Genomic DNA, 21,483 nt, shown 5'->3' on the forward strand with positions numbered 1-21,483 from the left:
TTCTCTGCTCATCTGCCTAACTTTTCTTGATCTTATTGCAGTAGCATACCATGATTACTGTCACTAGTCACCCTGCCAACCTTTGTGTCATCTGCAAACTTAGACATTTAGCCTGATGTACATTCATCAATATCATTAATATATAAAGAAACCAACAGTGGGCCCAGCGTTGAAACCTGGGGTCACCTTTTGATCCCCATTGTGAATTGGGGATACATTCACACATCTCCAGTACATATGGACCTATTCCAAATCTAATGATGCTCTCATAAAGGGTTTTCTCACCTCCTTTGCTACCTCCCTTAATATGACTGGATAGATGCCATCCACTCCAGGTGCCTTTTTTATGTTCAACTTCAACAATTTATCTTTCACTTTCCTTTCAGTTATCACAAAGTCATTTAGCTCCCTGTTGGAGTTTGATAAACTCCTGATATACCCTCTCATAATGAATTCCTCGTGTGTGAATGTAGAAGCAAAATATCTATCAGTTTGTCAGCAACTCAAGCAGGGTCATCAACAGTGAGACCACTGTCATCAAGTGGACCAATTTTATTGAAACCCTTCCTTCTACTGTTAATGTAAGTAAAGAAGTCTTTGCTGCTATTTTTTGCATTCTTTGTCAGGGACTTCTTGTAATCTGCCTTGGCTTGCCTACCCGCCTATGCAACTTAAATGCAGACTATTTTATACCTACCATAGGCATCTCTGTCACCTGATACTTTATATGCATCTGAAATCAATACTGTGTGATCACAGCCACACAGTGGGTTTTTTACCTGTAGATTTTCAATGCATGAAAAATTGCTGTTCATAATCAATCAAGAATATTCCAATATTCCTTCCTCTTGTTGCCTCTCTAACATGCTACTGTAGAAAACATCATCCAATAAATCCACAAAAGTTTTGCTAGTGCACGAGTGACCAACCCACAAGTTCCAGTCAGTATCCAAAAAATTAAAATCCTCCATTATAGAGACATTCAGATTTACTGGCCCACCATTTCTATATATAGTTTTTTTGTTATACTCATCACACTAATAACTCACTTTCACTCTCATATTTGATTTTCCAGTACTTATGTTACACCAAACAATGCACTGGCCACTCATGTCAAGCAGATTTACTGGCTTAGATTTAATATGTTTCTTAACTAAGAGCATACAGCTTAGGGACTCACATCTGGTATGGGCTTGGCATACCCAGGGTCCTGAGAGCTGGATATCATCATTCTTCCCTTCCCTTTCTTGGTGATCTCTTGTACACACACTCTCTCTCTCTCTCTCTCTCTCTGGGTAATTCAAAAATTTTTTTTTTTTTTTTTTTTTGGCTGGTGCAGTATAAGCCTCAGGCTTCCTTGCACCATATGGCTAATAATAATAATAATAACCCCTCCCCTCCCAACCTGTCTGTCCTTAGCATTAGCATTAGTAAAGGCATATGATCCAGGAAAGCAAGCTTATGCATCATCAGCCAAAAAAAAAAAAAAAAAACCTTCCACTTCACCCCTCTGTTCGTTCAAAATACCTGTCCAGCTGAGCCTTAAATTTATTTAGGCTATCAACTTCCATAACAAGGGATAGAAGTCTGTTCCACCAACCAACTACCCGCTGGCTAAAGGCAAATTTCCGCACATCTATCCTACATCTGTCTTTCCTCAATTTGAATTTATGCCCTCTCAGGTGATTCCTTGCACCATATGGCTAATAATAATAATAATAACCCCTCCCCTCCCAACCTGTCTGTCCTTAGCATTAGCATTAGTAAAGGCATATGATCCAGGAAAGCAAGCTTATGCATCATCAGCCAAAAAAAAAAAAAAAAAACCTTCCACTTCACCCCTCTGTTCGTTCAAAATACCTGTCCAGCTGAGCCTTAAATTTATTTAGGCTATCAACTTCCATAACAAGGGATAGAAGTCTGTTCCACCAACCAACTACCCGCTGGCTAAAGGCAAATTTCCGCACATCTATCCTACATCTGTCTTTCCTCAATTTGAATTTATGCCCTCTCAGGTGATTATTCTGAGCGAGAGGAAGAATCCCATCAGCACATCCCAAACCATTCAAGGCTTTATACACCTCTATCAGATCACCTCGCCGGTGCCTAGTCTCCAGAGACTATAATTTGCAAAACTTAAGCCTTTCTTCATAAGAGCAACCCTTTGTTCCATTCACTAATCTTGCTTCCCTTCTCTGTACTCGTTCCAGCAGCTCTACATCCTTCTTGAAATGAGTCCTCCAGACCTGTATACCATTGCCTTATACAAGGGAATAATCATCTCTGTATCCCTGCTAGAAAAATTCCTGTATATCATTGACAAGACACAATGAGCTACTCTTGCAGCCCATCTGCACTGCTCAGAAAACTTCATATCTGCCTGCACAATTACACCCAGGTCCTTTTCATTCTCTACCTCTGTCAGTGACCAGTGTAGTACCACAGAGTTGATACATTGCTCTGGGTTGCTGTTTCCCATATGTAGTACTTTACATTTGTCAATGTCAAACTTCATTTGCCACCTCTCAGCCCATCTGCTCAACCTTTTCAGATCCTGTTGTAGCAGCATAGTGTCAGTAGTGTCCTTAACAACCCTGCCAACCTTCGTGTCGTCTGCAAACTTGGACATTAAGCTTGATATACCATCATCAATATCATTTATAAATACAGAAAACAATAATGGACCCAACACTGAACCCTGAGAGACTCCACTAATAACATTAGTCCACAATGAGCAGTGTCCATTGATTACCACTCTCTGTCTTCTTCCCCTCAACCACCCCTTTATCGTTAGCAGCAATTTGCCTCCAATGCCACATTGCTCCAATTTGTGCAGCAGTCGTCTATGTGCAACAGTATCAAAAGCCTTTCTAAGATCCAAGTATATAATATCAAAGTTATTCCCTACATCCAGCTCTTTTGTGACTGTATCATAGTATCCAATCGAATTGGTCAGGCAAGACTTCCCATTAACAAAACCATGCTGTGTCCGAGCTATAACTGAAGTCTTGTCTAGATGATCCTGCAGTGCTTCTTTAACCAGTGCCTCCATTAATTTTCCTGGAACAGAAGTTAAACTCACATGTCTATAATTACTTGTCAGCCTTTGATCCTCCTTTGTGAATTGGGGTCACATTTGCACCTCTCCAATCTATGGGCATCTCCCCTGAGTCCAAGGAAGCTCTCATGATTATGGCTAAGGGTTTGCTTACTTCCTTTGCTGCCTCCTTTAATGTAACTGGATAGATCCCATCCACCCCAGGTGCCTTTCTTGTGTTTATCTTCAACAATTTCTCCTCCACTTTACTCTCAGTTATTACAAGATTATCTAGCTTACTGCCAGAGTTGAATATACCTCTGGCATTCTTCTCACTGAATAACTCCTCATGTGTGAATTTCGATGCAAAATATTCATTTAGTTTGTTAGCTACCTGAGCAGGATCATCAACAGTTGAACCATCGATATCAAGTGGACCAATCTGATTCATCCTCTTCCTTCTACAGTTTGCATAAGTAAAGAACTCATGGCTGTTTTTCTTTGCATCCTTTGCCAAAGATTTCTCATAATCTGCCTTTGCCTGCCTAACCTCCTTTGTGACTTGGTTACATACCAGCTTATATCTATCATCAGCTTCTGTGTTTACGTGTTAATTTATATGTATCCCATGCATTTTTATTCTCTGCCATGTGTCTCATTAGTTCATCTGACATCCATTTAGGCATAAACCTTGAACAATATTTCTTATTTGGTATGTAAAGCCTAGTAGCTTTCAAGATAAGTTCTTTGAATGCTTCCCATTTTGAATTTGCTGTTGGTAATATCATCAATTGGTCCCACCGTATATAATTTAAATACTGTCTCAGACCATCTTAGTCGCCTTTACAAAAGCAATAACCCTTCCCTTTACTCCTGATGGTAGTTACCCCTTTGAGTAAAACCCACTTCACCACACTGTGATCACTGCCACCTAGTGGTTTCTTAATCTGCAGATTCTTAATGCATGAAGAATCACTACTGATAATCAAATCAAGAATATTACTCCCTCTAGTTGCCTCCCGAACATGCTGATGTAGAAAACAATCATCCAATAAATCCACAAAAGCCTTGCTAGTGTGTGAGTGACCAACCCACAAATTCCAGTCAATATCTGGAAATTAAAATCCTCCATTATAAGTCTCTCTGATTTACTGGCCCACTCTATTTCCCTGTACATTTTCTTATTATACTCATCAGAGTCATTAGGCCTATAGCACACTCCTACTCTCAATTTTGATCTCCCAATGCTTATGTCACACCAGACTGACTCGACACTGCACTGTCCAGCGATGTCGACTGGCTTCACTTCCTTGGATTTTATGTGTTTCTTAACTAATAGCTTAACCCCTCCTCCCTTACTATGCTGTCTATCCTTTCTGTAGACGATAATCAAATCTGTACTTCCCAAATTCCAGTTCTGCATTCTTTATATCTATGTTACACCACGTCTCTGATATCCCAACAATATCCGCCTTTGATGCTTTCAGCAATACCTCAAATTCATCAAATTTATTTACCAAACTCCTAGCATTGGTGTACACGCAAGTATACAATCACCTGTTCCTATTCTTAAATCCCCTAACACAACCCATGTGTTTACTTGTACCGCAATGACTTCCAGCAGTCTCTGAAACATCCTGCATCTTGTTTTCCAGGCTTCTGCTCATTCCAATAGAAGCAGTGCAAGAATCACTTTCACCTCTGCCAGTGGCTACTGTTAATCTATTAGTCTTTGTATCCCCCCCAAGCTAGCAGTTTTCTGACCCACCTAACACTGCCTCGATAGCATCAGCAAATATTCTTGCACCCTTTCTATTTAAGTGTATCCCATCCCTGTAGAACAAAGTCTCCTGTTAACAAGTATAGACCAGGCTGAAAAAAATTCTACCCCTTGAGCCTTGCACAATCTTTCCAGGGCCAAATTGATCGACAAGGCTCTCATCATATACTCCCTCCTTCTGCCTATCGTGTCTGGGCAGAATTGCAGACACTTTCAAATTCAACCCTAATTCATGGCTTTTTTGCATCAGTGACCTGTACTTGTTAAGTAATTCTGCCAGCCTCCTACTCTTGATATCATTAGTGCCAACATGTATAACTATATCACCTTTTGTGCACTTAAAAGATGATATCTGCTCTACAACGTCATCAACCTTTACCCATGGCAGACATACACTGGTCCTGTTCCACCTATCCTTTTTACAAAGCATGTTCCCCGTTTCCCTGACAATAGAGTCACCAACAACTACTAGTTCCTGTGGGACCAGCGCATTCTGGCTTGGGGGTTGCCATTGTGTTGCGTGATGACCAAGTGCAAGCTCTGGCATTAATGTGGGCAGCTGAGAGCTTGATGGGCCCCTCAATTTAGTTTCTTCGAGGGAAACCACCCTGTCCTTCAAGCTCTCATATAGGCCCATAACAATGCTGAGTTTTTGCCTCATTTCGTTACACTCCTTGCATCATGCACACACAAAGACATTCCCCATGGCAATATCATGTCCCATACCTGATTGCTCCACAAACATCATGCAAGCAGTGCATTTTAAAAGGCTCTGATTAAGAGGGCAACTGCCCCCCTCAGTTCTCCTCTGAGCCACAGCACTCCCATTACCTTGAGCCTTTTGCTTTGCTGCTCTGTTCTGAGTCATGATTTCAATTTAATTTCGATAAAATTTCAATTTCAGTACAAAATTATAACCCTAAACTTGTATCCCAACACAGTTATAACGGTATATATATTTTTCAGTATCAAGTACTAATTATCTACGAGTTCCCTTTATATAACTTCCGTATCAAGTTATGTATTAATTAATTATGTTATGTTTGTAATCTAAGTAGTTATATGTATTTAGTTAAAAGTACAATTTAACTGACAATGAAGTTTAAAAAGTTTAATAGATTTTACTGATTAACTGACAATATTATACTATACTATACTAACGCTATCTAGTTCGGGATATAATGTATCGTATAACAAAGACGGCAAGTTACAATCAGCTTGCAAAACTGGTTTAAAAAAGTGGTTAGACCTTTGATGAAAACAAAAAGTATCATTTTGTTTTAGTATTAGTATTAGTAATGGCCACATGGCGCAAGGAAACCTATTAAATAAAATAACAAAAAATAAAAAATAAGAATAAAAAAAATAATAAGAAGAAAAAAATTTTTTTAAATAATTTTTTAAAATTTTCATTTATTTTCATCTATGTATTTATTTTTAATGGACAACTATGCATTTCCATTGGTAATTATCCAGTTGACCTTTGAATTTCCCAGCTCTAAAGGTTGATGATGCTCTACAACATCATCAACCTTTGCCCCTGGCAGACATACCTTGGTCCTGTTCCACCTATACTTTTTACAAAACATGTTCCCTGTTTCCCTGACAACAGAGTCACCAACAACTGCTAGTTCCTGTGGGACCAGCACATTCTGCCTTGTCGGTTGCTGCTGTGTTGCGTGATGAAACCGGGCCGACTGTTGCTTGGTAAATTCTTATATGTTAGGAAGGTAACTAAAAGTGACTCTACCAACTTCTGTATTGAACCAAAGTTAATTGCCAACTATCCTTACTGTACCTTAACTTGAAAGTTATACTATGAGTGTATTTTTATACCAATAATTTGTTAGGTTGCAGGTGCATGGGGTTATCGTGTTAATAATTGTTTAGTCTTGAAGTATTTGACTCAAGCATGTTTCTTTCTTCTTGCAATCACAAGAAATTGCAGAACAGTGTCAACAATGGCACTCCAAGTATTGAGTGAAAAACCTCCTATCCAATATGAAGTTATGTACCACTACTTACAATATTATTGTCGGAAAGCTCTACCTGCAAGGGTGAGCAATTATTCAATTAATTTAGACATACCAACTAAGGATGATAATTGTAGAATAAGAAGAGAGTTTGTTAATAGTTGGCAATTAACTTGGTCCAATGCAGAAGTTGGTAGAGTTACTTTTAGTTACCTTCCTAACATATCAGAATTTACCAAGCAACAGTTGACCTGGTTTTTCCCAGGTCTGAATGTCTTTTCTTCTAACAGGGCATGGCGGCTCGAACTCCAAATTGTTCACTCTGTGATTGGCTGCCTCTCCATTATGTAAGTGTGGTGCTCCTGAGACCATGGAGCATTTAATATTTAACTGCTATCTCTATATAGACTTAAAAAACAATTTACAGCTTCTTACAGAAGTGTATAATAAAGATGACCTACCATGTTTTGTCAATGATAAAGATAAAGAAAATTTCCTAGCTTTTTCTAATTTTGCAGATAAATTGTATGCACGTAGGAAGAGACTAATTGGAGTTGATCTGTAAAGAGTAATGCCAAGTAATCCAGCGTTTGTGTTCAAGGACAAGAACTATTATACTTTTTTGTCTATTAAATATGTGTTTTGTAAATAAGTCCTTAGTTTTCTTAAGTAAATATGTTGGTTCCACAATGGTAATGATGTTTTGTTTTGTAGATTATTTGTTATAAATATAAAATTGGATTTAGTAGATTTAGCAGAGAGGTTGTCTGTTGGTTGTGTTAGTGGTTCTTGAGCCAAGTGTAGTTCCTGTCAAGATGCGACTTGTAAAGACTATCAGGATATTGATAGCAGTTTTGTGTATGGAGGAAAAGTTGGCTATGCATGTTGTAAATATGATATTGAATTGTAAAACGGTGACAAGGTGCTATCTATGTTTGTACATAGATAGCACCTTTTTTTTTTTTTATGTTTGTACATAGACACCTTGCCATTTGCCTTCTGAGTTTAATGCTGAAATCTGGTAGTGTAGGATCAGATAATCATAGTGTTATTAAGAGGCAAAGTGGTTGAGTCCTGTATAATGACTGGACATGTGTATCTTGTTGCTGTGGCCTAATAGTAATACTTTTGAAATGGTGTTAATTAATGTAATGAAGTGTTATTTATAGTTTTGGTTTTCTGATTAAGTTTCCCAGGAGTGGTGATCATACTCACTTAGCTAATAGTAAACATTGTATATAGGTATTTTTTTTTAAATATTATTTTTATTTTTATTTTTTTAGCATTTTTAAAATTTATTTTATTTTATTATTTTTATTTTTTATTTTTTAGCATTTTTTAAAATTTATTTTATTTTATTAGTAATATTTATTTTATTTATTTCATTTTATTTATTATTTTTTTTATTTTATGTATTTTTTATTATTATTTATTTATTTATTATTTATTTTTTTTCGCTCTATAAACTATTGTAAACTTTTCTCTTCTCTTTCATGGGAGGTCTATCTCTTCCCCTTATCTTCTATCCAACCTCCCCATCCCTTCCAATCCCCATACTTCTCAATTCTTATCCCCACTTCCTTTCCCTAAATACCTTGGGCTCCCAGGCTTGCCTGATAGCCACAGTAAGAGTCTCAGCTAGAGAGTGAACCCTGGCACACCTCCTCGTGGCCAAGGTTGGGAGTCAGGGGGCAGGGGACCAGGTGTCCCCTGCCCCCAACTACAAAGTCACCAGTGCCGGCATTCAACACTCAACATAACAAGACACATACTTACACACCTACATACATACACTTGCCAGCCTTTGCCTTTTCAGATGCTACAGTGGCATATGGGAGAAACTCTGGAGACTGCAATTGAAACAAACACACCTTGACACCTTGTCCTTACTAGACAGTCTGCGTGGGTAGCAAAGTAGGATTGTCACCGTCCTCCCCACACTGGGTGGAAAAGGCCCGGGTTTGAATTCCTTCAATGACGTGAGGAACTTTAATGGGCTTTTTTCACTCCGTAGCTGAGTTAGTCGGTCTCAGGCGTAGATAGCAAGATTTTTTCCCCCATTAACTGGGGTTTTTTCGTCCAGCAAAACAGGCAAGTCGACCAGAGAACACACGCAATTTACAGACAAAATACATATATGGGTAAATATATGAAATAATGGGTGGCCCTAATATAATAATTTGATTTGATTTGTCCTTACTGTACACATTGTACTCTCCATGTTCAAACTCTGCATCCCTTATGTCTGAGTGACACCATGTCTCTGATATTCCTATAATACTAAATTTGATGACTTAATCGGTACTTCAAATTCATCAAATTTCTTTACTATGCTCCTAACATTAGTGTATATACAAGTATACATGCAGCTATTCATACTCTTATTTATAGTAACACAACCCATGTATTTACTAGTTTCAAGCCCTGATGATCCATAGCAGGGCTTGAAATCCCCAAAACCTTGCTTCCCAAGGTCTCAGAGATTTCAAGTTAATTATATTTAATCTCGTTTGGGGTCTAGTTTAGGTCAGCAGTGATTTTGTGGTTAGCAAAAGCAACTATAGATGGTTAGGTTGAGGGTTCCAGCCTGTATGCTGCCACAGAAAAATGCGCACCAGCATTTGGGCATACATGCTGAGGGGTAGCAACTAAAGTTTAACATTGACAAATGCAAAGTACTGCATATGGGTAGCAGTAACAACAGAGTAACGCACCAACTGTGCATTACTACACTCAGGGTAGTGGAAAATGAAAAAGACTTTGGGTAATTGTGCAGTCAGATAAGAAGTTTTCAGAGCAGTGCAGACAAGCTGCAGAGTGGCTCATGTGGTCAATGATATACAGGAACTTTCCTAAAAGGGATCAGGGAGACAATTATCCCTTTGTATATGGTAATGGTCAGGCCATACCTTGAGTACTGCATACAGGTCTGGAAGCCTCATTTTAGGAAGGATGTAGAGCTGTTGGAATGAGTACACAGAAGGGCAACGAGATTGGTGCTTTACCAAGAAAGGCTTAAGTTCTGCAAATTGCAGTGTCTGGAAACTAAACACCTGCAAGGTGATCTAATTGAAGTGTATAAGGATTCGAATGGTTTGAGCAAGCTCAATGCTGATGGGATTCTTCCTCTTGCTCATATTAGGCACTTCGGGGGGGGGGCATAAATTCAAACTGAGGAAAGACAGTTGCAGAATAGATGTGCAGAAATTTGCCTTTAGCTAGCAAGTGGTTGATTGCTGGAACAAACTGTTGTTGTGGAAGTTGATAGTTTAAATAAATTCAAGGAAGAACTGGAAAAATGTTTGGAGTGAATTTGAAGTGGTTTTTTTAGTTTTTTGGCTAGCGCTATATAAGCTTAATTTCTTGCATCATGTACCACTACTAATGCTAATCTATTATGTTGTGTATTCCCACAAGCTACCAGTTTTGCAGCCTATCTAAACACTGCCTAGATAGCAATATTCATGCATCCCTTCTATTTATGTGTATCCTACCCCTCTAAAAATAGACTCTCCTGTTAACAAGCACAGAACACACTGAGAAAAATTCTACCTCACAAGCCTTGCTCATTAGGTAGTGTAAAATGCCTGCATTTTACCTACCATTTGCCATCAAGCTACCGCAATACTTTTGTCCCTCTACTGTACTTTTGGAGAACGAAACCCAATACCACACTTATCAGTGTTCCTCGGCTTCTTCTTCCCTGTTAGGACGCATGCCTCTCTGGCATCACATTAAGTAAGGTCAGTAATTATGATGCAATTCCACCTGTATTAGCTGGGTCACAGCACAACAGGAGGCCATTACTTGATCAGCTTCTGACCATTATGGGAGATGGAAGTGTGGTTAACACAGTGTTTGATTATTTTATCGCATAGAAAAAAGTTATGACTATTGAAAACAGACTTTTAATGGGAAACCCGAATCTGATAACTGCAGAGTAGATTGTATCAATAAGTTCCTTTCGTAGGAATTGGTTTCCCCAAGTCCAGAGATCAGGAACTCTCACCCCGAACAAATATGAGTTTCGTTTTCACATGATTATAACTCCTTTTTTTTCCCCTGTTTTTGGTCCCCAGATATCAGCCCTGAAATTAGTTCCCCCACAAAAATGAGATCCGGACCAATGGGAGCATGGAAAGCATATGGGGGGGAACCTATATATACACAGGTGAGAACAAAGGAAAGGGGGGAAGTGTTTTAGAAGTTTGGAGCAAAGAGAGTTTTAGACGACAGTAGAAAACTTTTGCAGTCTTTTAGAAGAGCAGAGAGAAATTTTTTTAGAATCTTTGAGAGAGCTTTTGGCAGTCTTGGTCTGGGAAATATCTTCTTAAGAGTCCTTCGGAGTCCTCTGGAGAGAATTGAGAGAGAAGTAGATGAAGATTAAAAAAAGACTGTTACTACAGGTTACCTAGACCACCAATCTGAAGCTTCCAGCAGAGCTGATTAGAACAGAATAATATAGTTGCTGTTCCAGATACAGTGAACCGAGACATTCCTTATACTGGTAAGTTTTACCCTATTTTAGTACATAAGCATCCCTCCTCATTAGGATAATTGTTATTGTAACATGTCATGACACATTGTCTGTAAATTAGAGTTTAACTTGACTAGTTAATACAGTATTAGTAATGTCACTATGCAACACCCAATTGTTACTCAAGGTTTTGGTATAGTGTTTGTGCTTACATGTAAATACCTCTATACTCCTCCAAGATGTGGACTGCAGACTAGAGATGAGCAAGATGCCATAGAGGAATCACACGAAGAACATAAACATGTCACTAACTCACACCACTTCCTTATTCATGCTATTGTTATTGTATGTATGTTTCAGAAATAGTGATAATAATAAATTACATTTTGTTTGAGTATTCTTGCCTCTTACCTACTCTCTTGTTACACATTAGCCATAGCACAAATTTTATAGTAAAAGAACTATTATTGTGGCATTTCATTGTCCCAGTGGTAGATGACTTTCATCAACCGGTGAAATACCACCACTTTGCTTATTGGAGGCTTGAAATGGTGAAACCCATGTTTAGTCTCTAGAGCAAAGTTTCCGGCATCCCCCTCCCCCCTTACTTCTCCTTCAACCCATACACGGTACTAAGTACTATAGGTTTTGATACCTTTCGTGTTTGGGGTTTTCATAAAAAAAAAAAAAAAAAAACACTAGGCAGTCACATAAGTTCATTGACGTTTTCTGGGACATGCTTTAACTAACATTTTGTAGCATCCAAACCATTCCCAGAACTTAAGCAGCATTTTAGATAATTCAGAATATTAAAGCCCAGACTAGCATAACTGTAGATGCCCCAGAAGTCCAATGTAACAGTAGAATTTTTCAACTACTCCTGTAGAAGTACAGGAGCTGTTGGCAGATAGTGATCACATTGTTGTTACATTGAAAGATGAAATATGTTGCAGTAGTTTAAGGCAAGGCACAGGTTTTAATTTCAGAAGAGCAAACTATAACAGTTTAAGGTGCTATGTGGCATATATTAAGGTGTATTTAGTGTCAGATGGCACCAGGGGTTCCCCCATCTCCGCGTTGCTTTCATTGTGGGTGTACCAGTTTGCTGGAAATGCCAGAGGTTTAAAAGTGTATGGATATTGTATATGTGTAGTGTTATGTACTGTTGTTTATCTGGTCGTTTAGTTGCTGGACCCCTGCTGAGGCCCAATGTTGCCCCACTTTCGCCCCGTGGAAGCAGACCAGGAACCCAGTAGTTTTAGTTTCACTCTGGCAGGTCCTGCCACCTAATTTCCTGAGATTTCAGAGGCTAGAACCTAAAAAAAAAAAAAAAAAAAAAAAAAAACATGATATGCGATACATATATCCATCATCGTCGGTTTGATGATCGTTAGGTGAGGGGGATAATGCTTGCATAATAAAGGCCGAAAGAATGGGCAAACGGTAGTTTTGACATAATTAAGTTTTATGTGTGTGGGACATTCGCTAGCATAAAGATAGAGTGGGTGGCAGACTGAAGGCTGGAGGGGGGGTTAAGGCAGAAATATGGGGATGATAGAGTAGGCAACCACAGAAGTCAGTGAGGCAGGCCCATGCCTTACCAGGAGAAAGTAGGGGGCGCCGGAGGGACCGTCCCACCACCGGCGCAGGGGGAGGGGGGTGGAAAGGCACCAGGCAAGGGAGCCTGGTACGATCGCCAACAAGCGTCTGCAGGAAAACTATACAATGACCCTGTTGGTGGTGTCCAATCTGGTGTCATGTCCGAGTTGTCATCCTTGGGACCTGGGTCCGTCCATGTTAGTCCTTTATCTTAGTGTGGTTTATTTCCTAAGCCTTCCAGTTCTCAGGAGTGTGTCTTGTTCACATAGACCCAGCTGGTGGGGTGTCTAAGTTTGGTAGTCATCTCCATTTGTCTTTCATGGGACATGGGTCCCGTCCATGTTAGTCTATTTTGGTATAGTTTGTTTCCTGAGTTTTCTAATTCTTGGGGGTGGGTCATTTCTGATGTCCCAGTCCTAGTGAGCTGAAGAACAGATGTTCTTTGGTTATAATGGTAATGGGTTGTGGGCTGCGGCCATTTGGTTTCTCCTCCTCCTCCTCGTGAACAGTGCCTGTGCATAATCCGAGAAGGCTTGATACTCCTCCTTCGTGTCTAGGAGGTGATGTTCTTGTCCCTGTGGTAAGTAGTGGATTCTGGTGAGTAAAACACCACGTAGGTCTTCATAGAGCCTGCAGTCATACATGAGGGGCATATATTAATTGGGCAGACTGCAAAGGGAGGGCAAATATATTACTCATCGAAGACCATTCAAGTAATAATCACAGAAGCAATGAATGCATATATGCCATTAAAAAAGCAAAGAACAAAGAGAATGTTGAGATGGATGAGTATATGGTGCTGGCCATTCTAACTGAGCAGAAAAAGATAGCATGGGAAAGTTACAGATCTGAAAAGTACTGAAGACTACAACATCTACAAGTTGATCTGTAATGTAACACAGATAAAGTTAGAGACGCCAAGGCTGAGCATCAGAAAGCACTGGCTAAGAGAGCAAAGAATGGGGACATGGAGTTTTTCATGTATGCAAACACAAAGATGAAGAAAATGAATCAGATTGGACCCTTGTGTACAGGGTGTGGGAAAGTCTTATATAATCTAGCTGATGCTGCTGATGAAATGAATAGGTACTTCACATAGGTCTTTATGGACAAAAGACACTTCATGCTGAGGAGATGCTGTGTGAGTGAGTTTAAGCCAGATGAAATTACTTAATTTGAAATTATAGATGAATATATATTAGAAAAACTTTTGAGTCTAAAGGCAAGTAAGGCTCTTGGAGTTACTGGCATATACCCAGTAATTTTGAAGAAGGCAACCAGAAAGTGTATTGAATTACTGAGGTTAATTTTGAGGGCATCACTGGATTCAGGAGAGAGTCCTTTGGATTGGAGAAGTGCCCACGTATTGCCACTACATAAAGGCAGTTCTACGAGTGAAGCCAGTAACTACAGCTCAGTTAGACTGACTTCAGTGATAGAGAAAACTTTGGAGGCAATGATTAAAAGTGCAATCCAGGGACATTTAGTTAGAAATGACATTCTGAAAGACAAACAACATGGTTTTGTTAAGTTTAAATCATTATTAGCTTAACTAATAAGCTATTCGGAACACAGTTACTCACGAGTTGGATGTAGGGAACAAATTTGATATAGTTTATTTGGATTTTAGCACGGCATTTGACTCAGTCCCTTGTGACAGATTACCGTATAAGGTGGGACATGTTGGGATTACTGGAAAGATTCTAAGATGGACTGCAGGCTGGCTGCAAGGCAGAAGGCAGAGAGTTGTGATTAATGGATATTCTTCAAGTTGGTGAAATGTCAGAATTGGGGCCCAAGGATCGTTCTTGGGCCACTATTGTTTCTCATTTTCAGAAACAACATTGACAAAGGGATGAAGAGCATGATGTCAAAATCTGCAGACAACATTAAGATTGGGAGAGTCGCTAATGATTGGTGTCAAGCAGACCTCCTTCAGGATCACTTGAATAGGCTTCAAGAATGGTAAAAAAAGTGGCAGCTATGTTTTAATGCAGGTTTAAAATGAAAGGTCTTATGCTTGGGGAACCCAAAAATAACTTATATACTTGGTTGGGTTGAATTAAAAATAGTAAAAGAAGAAGGGATCTAGGAGTTACATACGGACAGATATGAAGTTTTCCAATCACTGTAAACAGGCAACCCCATGGTGCCCTATCAATGATTTATTGAACAATATCCTGTAGAGATAGGGAAGTCATAATCCCACTCTATAAGGCAATTGTAAGACTGCATTTCGAATACTGTGTCCATGTATGGAGACCTCATCTGAAAAAAAAGACATTGAGCTTCTTGGAAGTGTCAAAAGATGGGCAACTCCAATGTTGAATCCAGGGAGATAACCAGGGGGAGTTTCACCCTTGGTGGAATAAAATCCCCCCAGTGAAAAATAGTAATTTTTATTTTATAAAACACAAATAAATTCAATAAATTTATGTCAAATAAACAACATGAAAAATCACATCAACTAAGTGTGGTACTTGTTAAGTGGTAGACAGCGAAAATAAATTACTAAAATTCAAGACACTAAATTTTCAAAATAATTAAAAGGGCAATATTTCTGACCAAAAATTGTAACTAAACGCCACTATTTCAAGTGTCTGCATTTTTGTTTTATGGTTTTCAGGTTCCTTTTATTTTCACACAAACCATCTCTTGATAGTGTTTCACACAAACAGTCTACTTGTGACTTAAGGCCGCTACACACGTTCAAGTAAACCTGTCAGGTATGCCTGCACAGGCACACCTGTACGGGTCTACCAGAGAGTGTAGATGATAAAACTGCACAGTTATTTTGACCTGCACAGGCAACCGGAGGAAAATATGAAAAATCATTCAATTTGTCTGAACCGGAGTGGCCTGTGCAAGCAAACCAGAGTGTGTGTGTGTTGTTGTTGTTGTTGTTATTTGGTTTTTAGGAGCATTAGCAACTAAGGCCATATTGCTCCGGGGATATGCGGTGGTCATTCCCTGACCTTTCCACATCCACCATATTTGGTGGTCACGGGCTCGAACCCCGGTCTAATCAAGAAGCATGTGCTACGCACTGCTGATCGTGCCCACCTGGCTACGGAGGCGCCCTGGAGCATATGTAGCGATGTGGCAAGCACACTGCCAGATTAGGGGAGTTCCCTATTCGACTATCATTAATAATTACATCATTTCTATGAAAAAAAAAATTTACTATTAACTTCTTCCAGTTGCAAGAAATCTCAGAATTGCAGTTAATCTCTCATGCAGTGAAATGGCAGTCTTCATAAGAGTATCGTTTTTTAATTACTGGAGTAACTAATGAAAGAAGCTCTAAATCAGTTTCTTCATTCATCCACAAATAATTATGCCAATCTTTAGGGGCCAACTGCAATTCACTTAACAAGTTCACATGCGAGTAAACTTTTCTTTTTTTTCAAGCATTCTTTGCACCATATATTACGTTTTATTTTACGTTTAAAACACTTTGTTGCAAATAATAAGCAAACTATTGCAAAAACGTCATCTGTCGATGTCATGGTCAGCCAACTGAACGAATAGTGACAGGTTTACCGGAGCGTGTGGATGCACTACAGGTGTCCAGAAAGACCTGTGCAGGCATACCTGACAGGTTTACCTGAAGGTGTGTAGCAGCCTTAATTCTTTGTTTGTATATCGCAAACAAGATTGCAGGCCAGAAATAGGTTTGCCTGAATTGGTTCCTGACAGATGCTATTGTAATTGTAAAGTGTCCTGTGGCTTTCAGGGAAGTTTGCAGCCACTAATTCAATCATCAGCAGTTTCGCTTTATGGTTTTCACATTCCTTTTTTTTGTTTTTTTTCACAGCAAGAGTCTACTTGTGGCTAATTCTTCCTTTGTATACCGCAAATGAGACGGTTTGGTCGCAGCCTATAAACATTTTATAACCTTTTTATTATACAGTATATGCATCTGTATCGCAAGATTGCATGAAGATAAGCTGAGGGCCCAAATGAGTTACAGGAAAAATTAATAAATGATTGATGCACAATGCAAAGAAGAATAACATTATTGATTGATTAACATGTTTAACATGTTAATCAATCGAAAAACAAAAGAATAACATGTTTGATTATTTGTATAATTTTTTTTTTTTTTTTTTTTGCAAATTTTAATCAGTGATTTTCATATTAAACTGTGATTTATTGTCAGTAACGTGGTTTTTGTGAACTGACTATTAGTATTTAGATGTTAAATAATAAATGTTTCCTGTTGTTTCTTATTTTGTTTTCTCATATTCTCTTATTATAACATTCATAAATATGCATAATCTGTATATTTATATTTATGCATATTGTGCATATTTGTTAATATACAGATTTGTTTGTAACATATACATATGTTGTAAATATTAAATAATAATAAAACAATATACACATATACTACATGTACCCTCCATAGTTTATATTCTCTTCCCCCAGTGCATGTACCCCCAAAGTTTACATTCTCCTCCCAGTGCAAACACTCTGGATTCAACGCTGGGCAACTCTCATTGTGAGACTGGCAAAAAGGCTTGGAATACGGAGCTTGTCAACTGGAAATCTTAGAGGGGACCTGATTGAAATTTATAAAGCTCTGAGTGGGGTTAATAAAATGACTGAAGGCAAAATATTCATTGTTATAAAGAATTCCAGAACTCGGGGCCATAAATACAGGGAAAGAGGTTAAGACTAGATTGTAGGAAATTTTTTTTAGCTAGCAAGTCATTGATTACTGGAACAAGTTGCCTCTGCAGGTAGCTGAGGCTGAGAGTTTGAAGAAATTCAAACTCTCAGCCTCAGATGAGAGTGTGAAGAAATTCAATTTCTTTATGTGTAGTTACCTACACAAGGAGGGAAGTGCATATTTGCTTCTTTTTTTTATCTACTTTTTCTTTAGCTAGTGCAGCACAAGCCTGTGGCTTCTAAGCACTATATGGCTAATACTAATAGTGTATAAGTACAATCAAGTTACTCATAGGGTTAGGCAGGCTAAGGCAGCTTATGAGAAGTTGTTGACTGAGAGTGCAAAGAAAAGCAGCAAGGAATTCTTTGCTTATGTTAGCACTACAAGAAAGTGATAGATCACACTGGTCCACAGGAAGTGAACAGCATAGCATTTGATGATCCTACTGAAGAACTGAATAAATATTTTCCATATACATACAAAGACATTTTCAGAGATGGGGTTGGTAGAAATCTATCTAATACCAATTGGAAGCTAAATAATTATATAATAACAGAAAATAAGATAGAAGAGAAATTGCAGCAGCTAAACATGATGGACCTAGGGGCTAATGGAATCTATCCAATTAAGAAGCTCCAAAACAGGTAGTTAAATCATTATCCATCATAATGAGAGCATCCTTAGATTCAGGAAAGTACCTACAAATTGGATATCTGCAAACTATTCACAAGGATGAAGTAGGTAACTAAAGACCTATAATCTGAACCTCTGTGCAAGTTAAAATAATGGATCAATAATTAAAGAAGAAATTAAAAATCATCTTGATAGAAGTGGTGCCATAAGGCAATCATTATGGGTTTGTTAAAGGGAGGTTGTGACTTACCAATCTCATTAGCTATTATGAGGTTGTAACAAAGAAAGTGAATGCAAAGAATACTTTTGACATCACTTAGCGATGATTAAGTCATAGCAGACAAAGAGTGGGCGAGTAGAGTTCTACAAGGATTGGTTGTTGGTCCCCTTACTGTTTTTAATAATGTTATTGATGCAAGCATTTCAAGTTTAATGTCCAAGTTTGCTGATAGTACAAAGGTAGTCAAATGGTTAAGGACAGTAATCAGAGTATGCTACTTCATGAGGATCTAAATAAACCTAACAGATAGGCTAGAAAATGGTAAATGAGGTTTAAGAATGATAAATGCAAGGTACTGCATCTGGGTTAACAATAATTTCAGAATAACATTCCATGTGAGAGGGACTAAACTCAAGATAGTGCATATTGATAAGATCTAAGGTTAATATTACACAGACTAACATGAAATTTTCTGAGCTGGGCAAACAAGCTACTAGAAAAGCTCATGGAGTTCTGCCAATGATATACAGGAACTTTGGCAGCAGGAAAAATGAGGTTACCAACCCATTATAGATGGCCAAAATATTCCATATATGACCCATTAAGCCACATCTGAAATATCCGAACATACTTTTGTTGAAAGGATGTAGAAAAGAGAAAAGAGTAGCTGGGGGCACAAAAGCCCCCAGTTACTCTTGCTCTTCTTACCATCAAAGACTGGGGTTCTGTAAATTGCAGTCTGTGGAACCTAGGCATCTGCATGGTTCACTAAATAAAATGTTAAAGTCTTAAGACTTAAGTAAACTAAATGTTGATGGCATCTTTATTCTTTCATATTTTTAAACTGTTACAGCATATTTGCAGTATAAATGTGCAGAAATCTGCATTTAGCCAAAGGGTAATATACTGTTGGAATAGATTTTCAACTGGCATTGTGGAGGGAGGTAGCTTGAATAAATTAAAGAAAGTTTGGACAAATTATTTGCATGAATGGACAACAAAGTGCCTGTTTGTTTTTTTTTTTGCTGATCATGTATAAAATTTACATTCATGCATCATGTTACCAAAACTAACTAAATTAACCACCTTGCAAACCTAGAAAGGACCTCCAGTAACTTGTAGTCCCACAGACATTGCATTTATACTGGTCATATGCAATCTTCTCTAACACACACTTCATTTCTGTAGTCAATATGAACAGTGTTTGATAGGTGTATATTCATTCCCATTGTGAAGCGACACAGCTTTCAAATGTTTACTTGAACTGTATATGAAAAGACATTACTCTTGACAAAGACACCACTACACAAGTAAAACTTGGTAACCCAACAGAACGGCTCAGAATAACCAGTAACTGACAGAGTCAATATGGAATGAGATGTGCCTTCCCAGAAGAAATTATTTCAACTTAACTATGATATTTACTACTCAGTAAACCAGTAACTGGGAACACATTTAAGTACCATGATAACTCTACAGTAGCTGAACTATTCCTGAAGTATCTTGGCACTCCAGCTATATATCAAATATATACACCAAGCTAAGTACTGCATATCAAAATTCTGCCACCTCCAGTACAAAAGAAATAATGCCATTTTATGGAATGCAACTCACCTTGCACAATCTGAGCATTTGTTTCTGCCAATATCACATCACTGTTTAGTTCCAAAAGTTTGACAGTAATATTACCATTACCAGATATACTGAAGGGTTGAAAAATTAATCTCTCGTTAGTACCCACAGTTAGGTACTTGGGTGCTGTTAAAATAAATCCCCTAGAAAAAAAAAAAATAATAATTCAAAAATATAAATTAAACATTATAGAAAGGGCCTTGAGTGCCAGGTGTGATCATATTAAAATAAATATTGCTCAACTGATGAACCAGTTAAATTGAATGTATTGAAATTAATTAAAATACATGGAAATAAAGTAAATTGAAATGCTATATACAATTAAACTGAATTTAATTTAAATATATAATCAATAAATATTTAGAAAAAAATAAACTATTTGTATAAAAGAATGAAATAAAAAAATAAAAGTGATAAAACATGCAAGAAGCTAAAAGCGATAAAACATATCTCAAGTAGATTTCGGGGCAATGTGCCTCTTTTTCAACTTAAACAAAATATACGAAACAAAACAAATTCTTATATCATACAGAGGCATAGTCTTATGCATGCATTAAAAACAACTAGGTGTGGATCATGTGTTCATGTGTGGGGAAAGGAAAGGGGGAAGGGAAGGAGAGAGAGAGAGAGAAAAAGACATTAATCATCAGAATCTACAGAAATGGTCTGATGAACTGGCCCTGTTGTTAACTCACCATTTCTCATCATGATATAGAATAATGGCCTCCATAATAAGCTATATGCAAGTCCCAGCATTAAAATTATGGAGAACCAGCAAACCCAAAGAGATTGCAGGAATCATGGGCACAATCCAATATTTCAACATTGGGTAACAGATTATAATTAAAACACTGATCACATGAATAATGCTTCACAATGGCTGAGCTGGCAAAATCACATTTTTGCAGAGTCTGGCAGTTGTCTTTTTCTCTCTTTCCTTCCCCCTTCTTTTGCCACACACAACACACAATCCACACTTAGTTGTTGTTAATTCATGTGCAAGACTATGCTGCTGTATAAGGTTTTGTTGTCATATATATTAAGCTGACAAAGAGGCACATCGCCTTGAAAGCTACCTGATATATGTTTTATAGCTTTTTGTTTCATGCATGTTTTATCGCTTTTATTCTTTTATTTTATGCTCTTGTACAAATAGTTAATTTTTTGATATATATTTATTGATTGTATATTTAAATTCAATTTAGTTTAACTGTATATAACATTTTATTCAACCATTATGGTGGAATTCACAGACAAGGCTAAGCCCTTAGATTCCCAAGATCTATTCAATAGTGTGCACAGCTTTTACATAATACAAATAAAGGCTAAATATAGTAATATATCTATAAACATATATTTTTATTAAAACTGTTGTGTTTGCACTTAATTTTTTAAAATGAAATTAGGATTCATTGAAATAATGTACAGTAAGTACATTATGCAGTTTTTACGATACT

The 21,483-nt window shown here is 37.8% G+C and overlaps 1 protein-coding gene across 1 annotated transcript in view; it reads right to left on the reverse strand.

Annotated features, from left to right (window-relative positions):
* The window catches only part of LOC150083284 (CD109 antigen-like), a 184,152-nt gene extending 163,396 nt beyond the window's left edge, over positions 1-20,756 (reverse strand). Inside the window, exons 1-2 of the mRNA XM_090378462.1 lie at positions 20,722-20,756; positions 20,009-20,169 (exon numbers count right to left, since the gene is read on the reverse strand). Coding sequence (XP_090234588.1) covers positions 20,009-20,169; positions 20,722-20,756 — 196 coding nt within the window. The remainder of the gene's footprint in view (positions 1-20,008; positions 20,170-20,721) is intronic.
* Positions 20,757-21,483: the final 727 nt, after the last annotated feature.

This window comes from Mastigoproctus giganteus, chromosome 7, assembly GCF_048544385.1.
Source record: "Mastigoproctus giganteus isolate SK-2022 chromosome 7, ASM4854438v1, whole genome shotgun sequence".
Lineage (NCBI taxonomy): Eukaryota > Metazoa > Arthropoda > Arachnida > Uropygi > Thelyphonidae > Mastigoproctus > Mastigoproctus giganteus.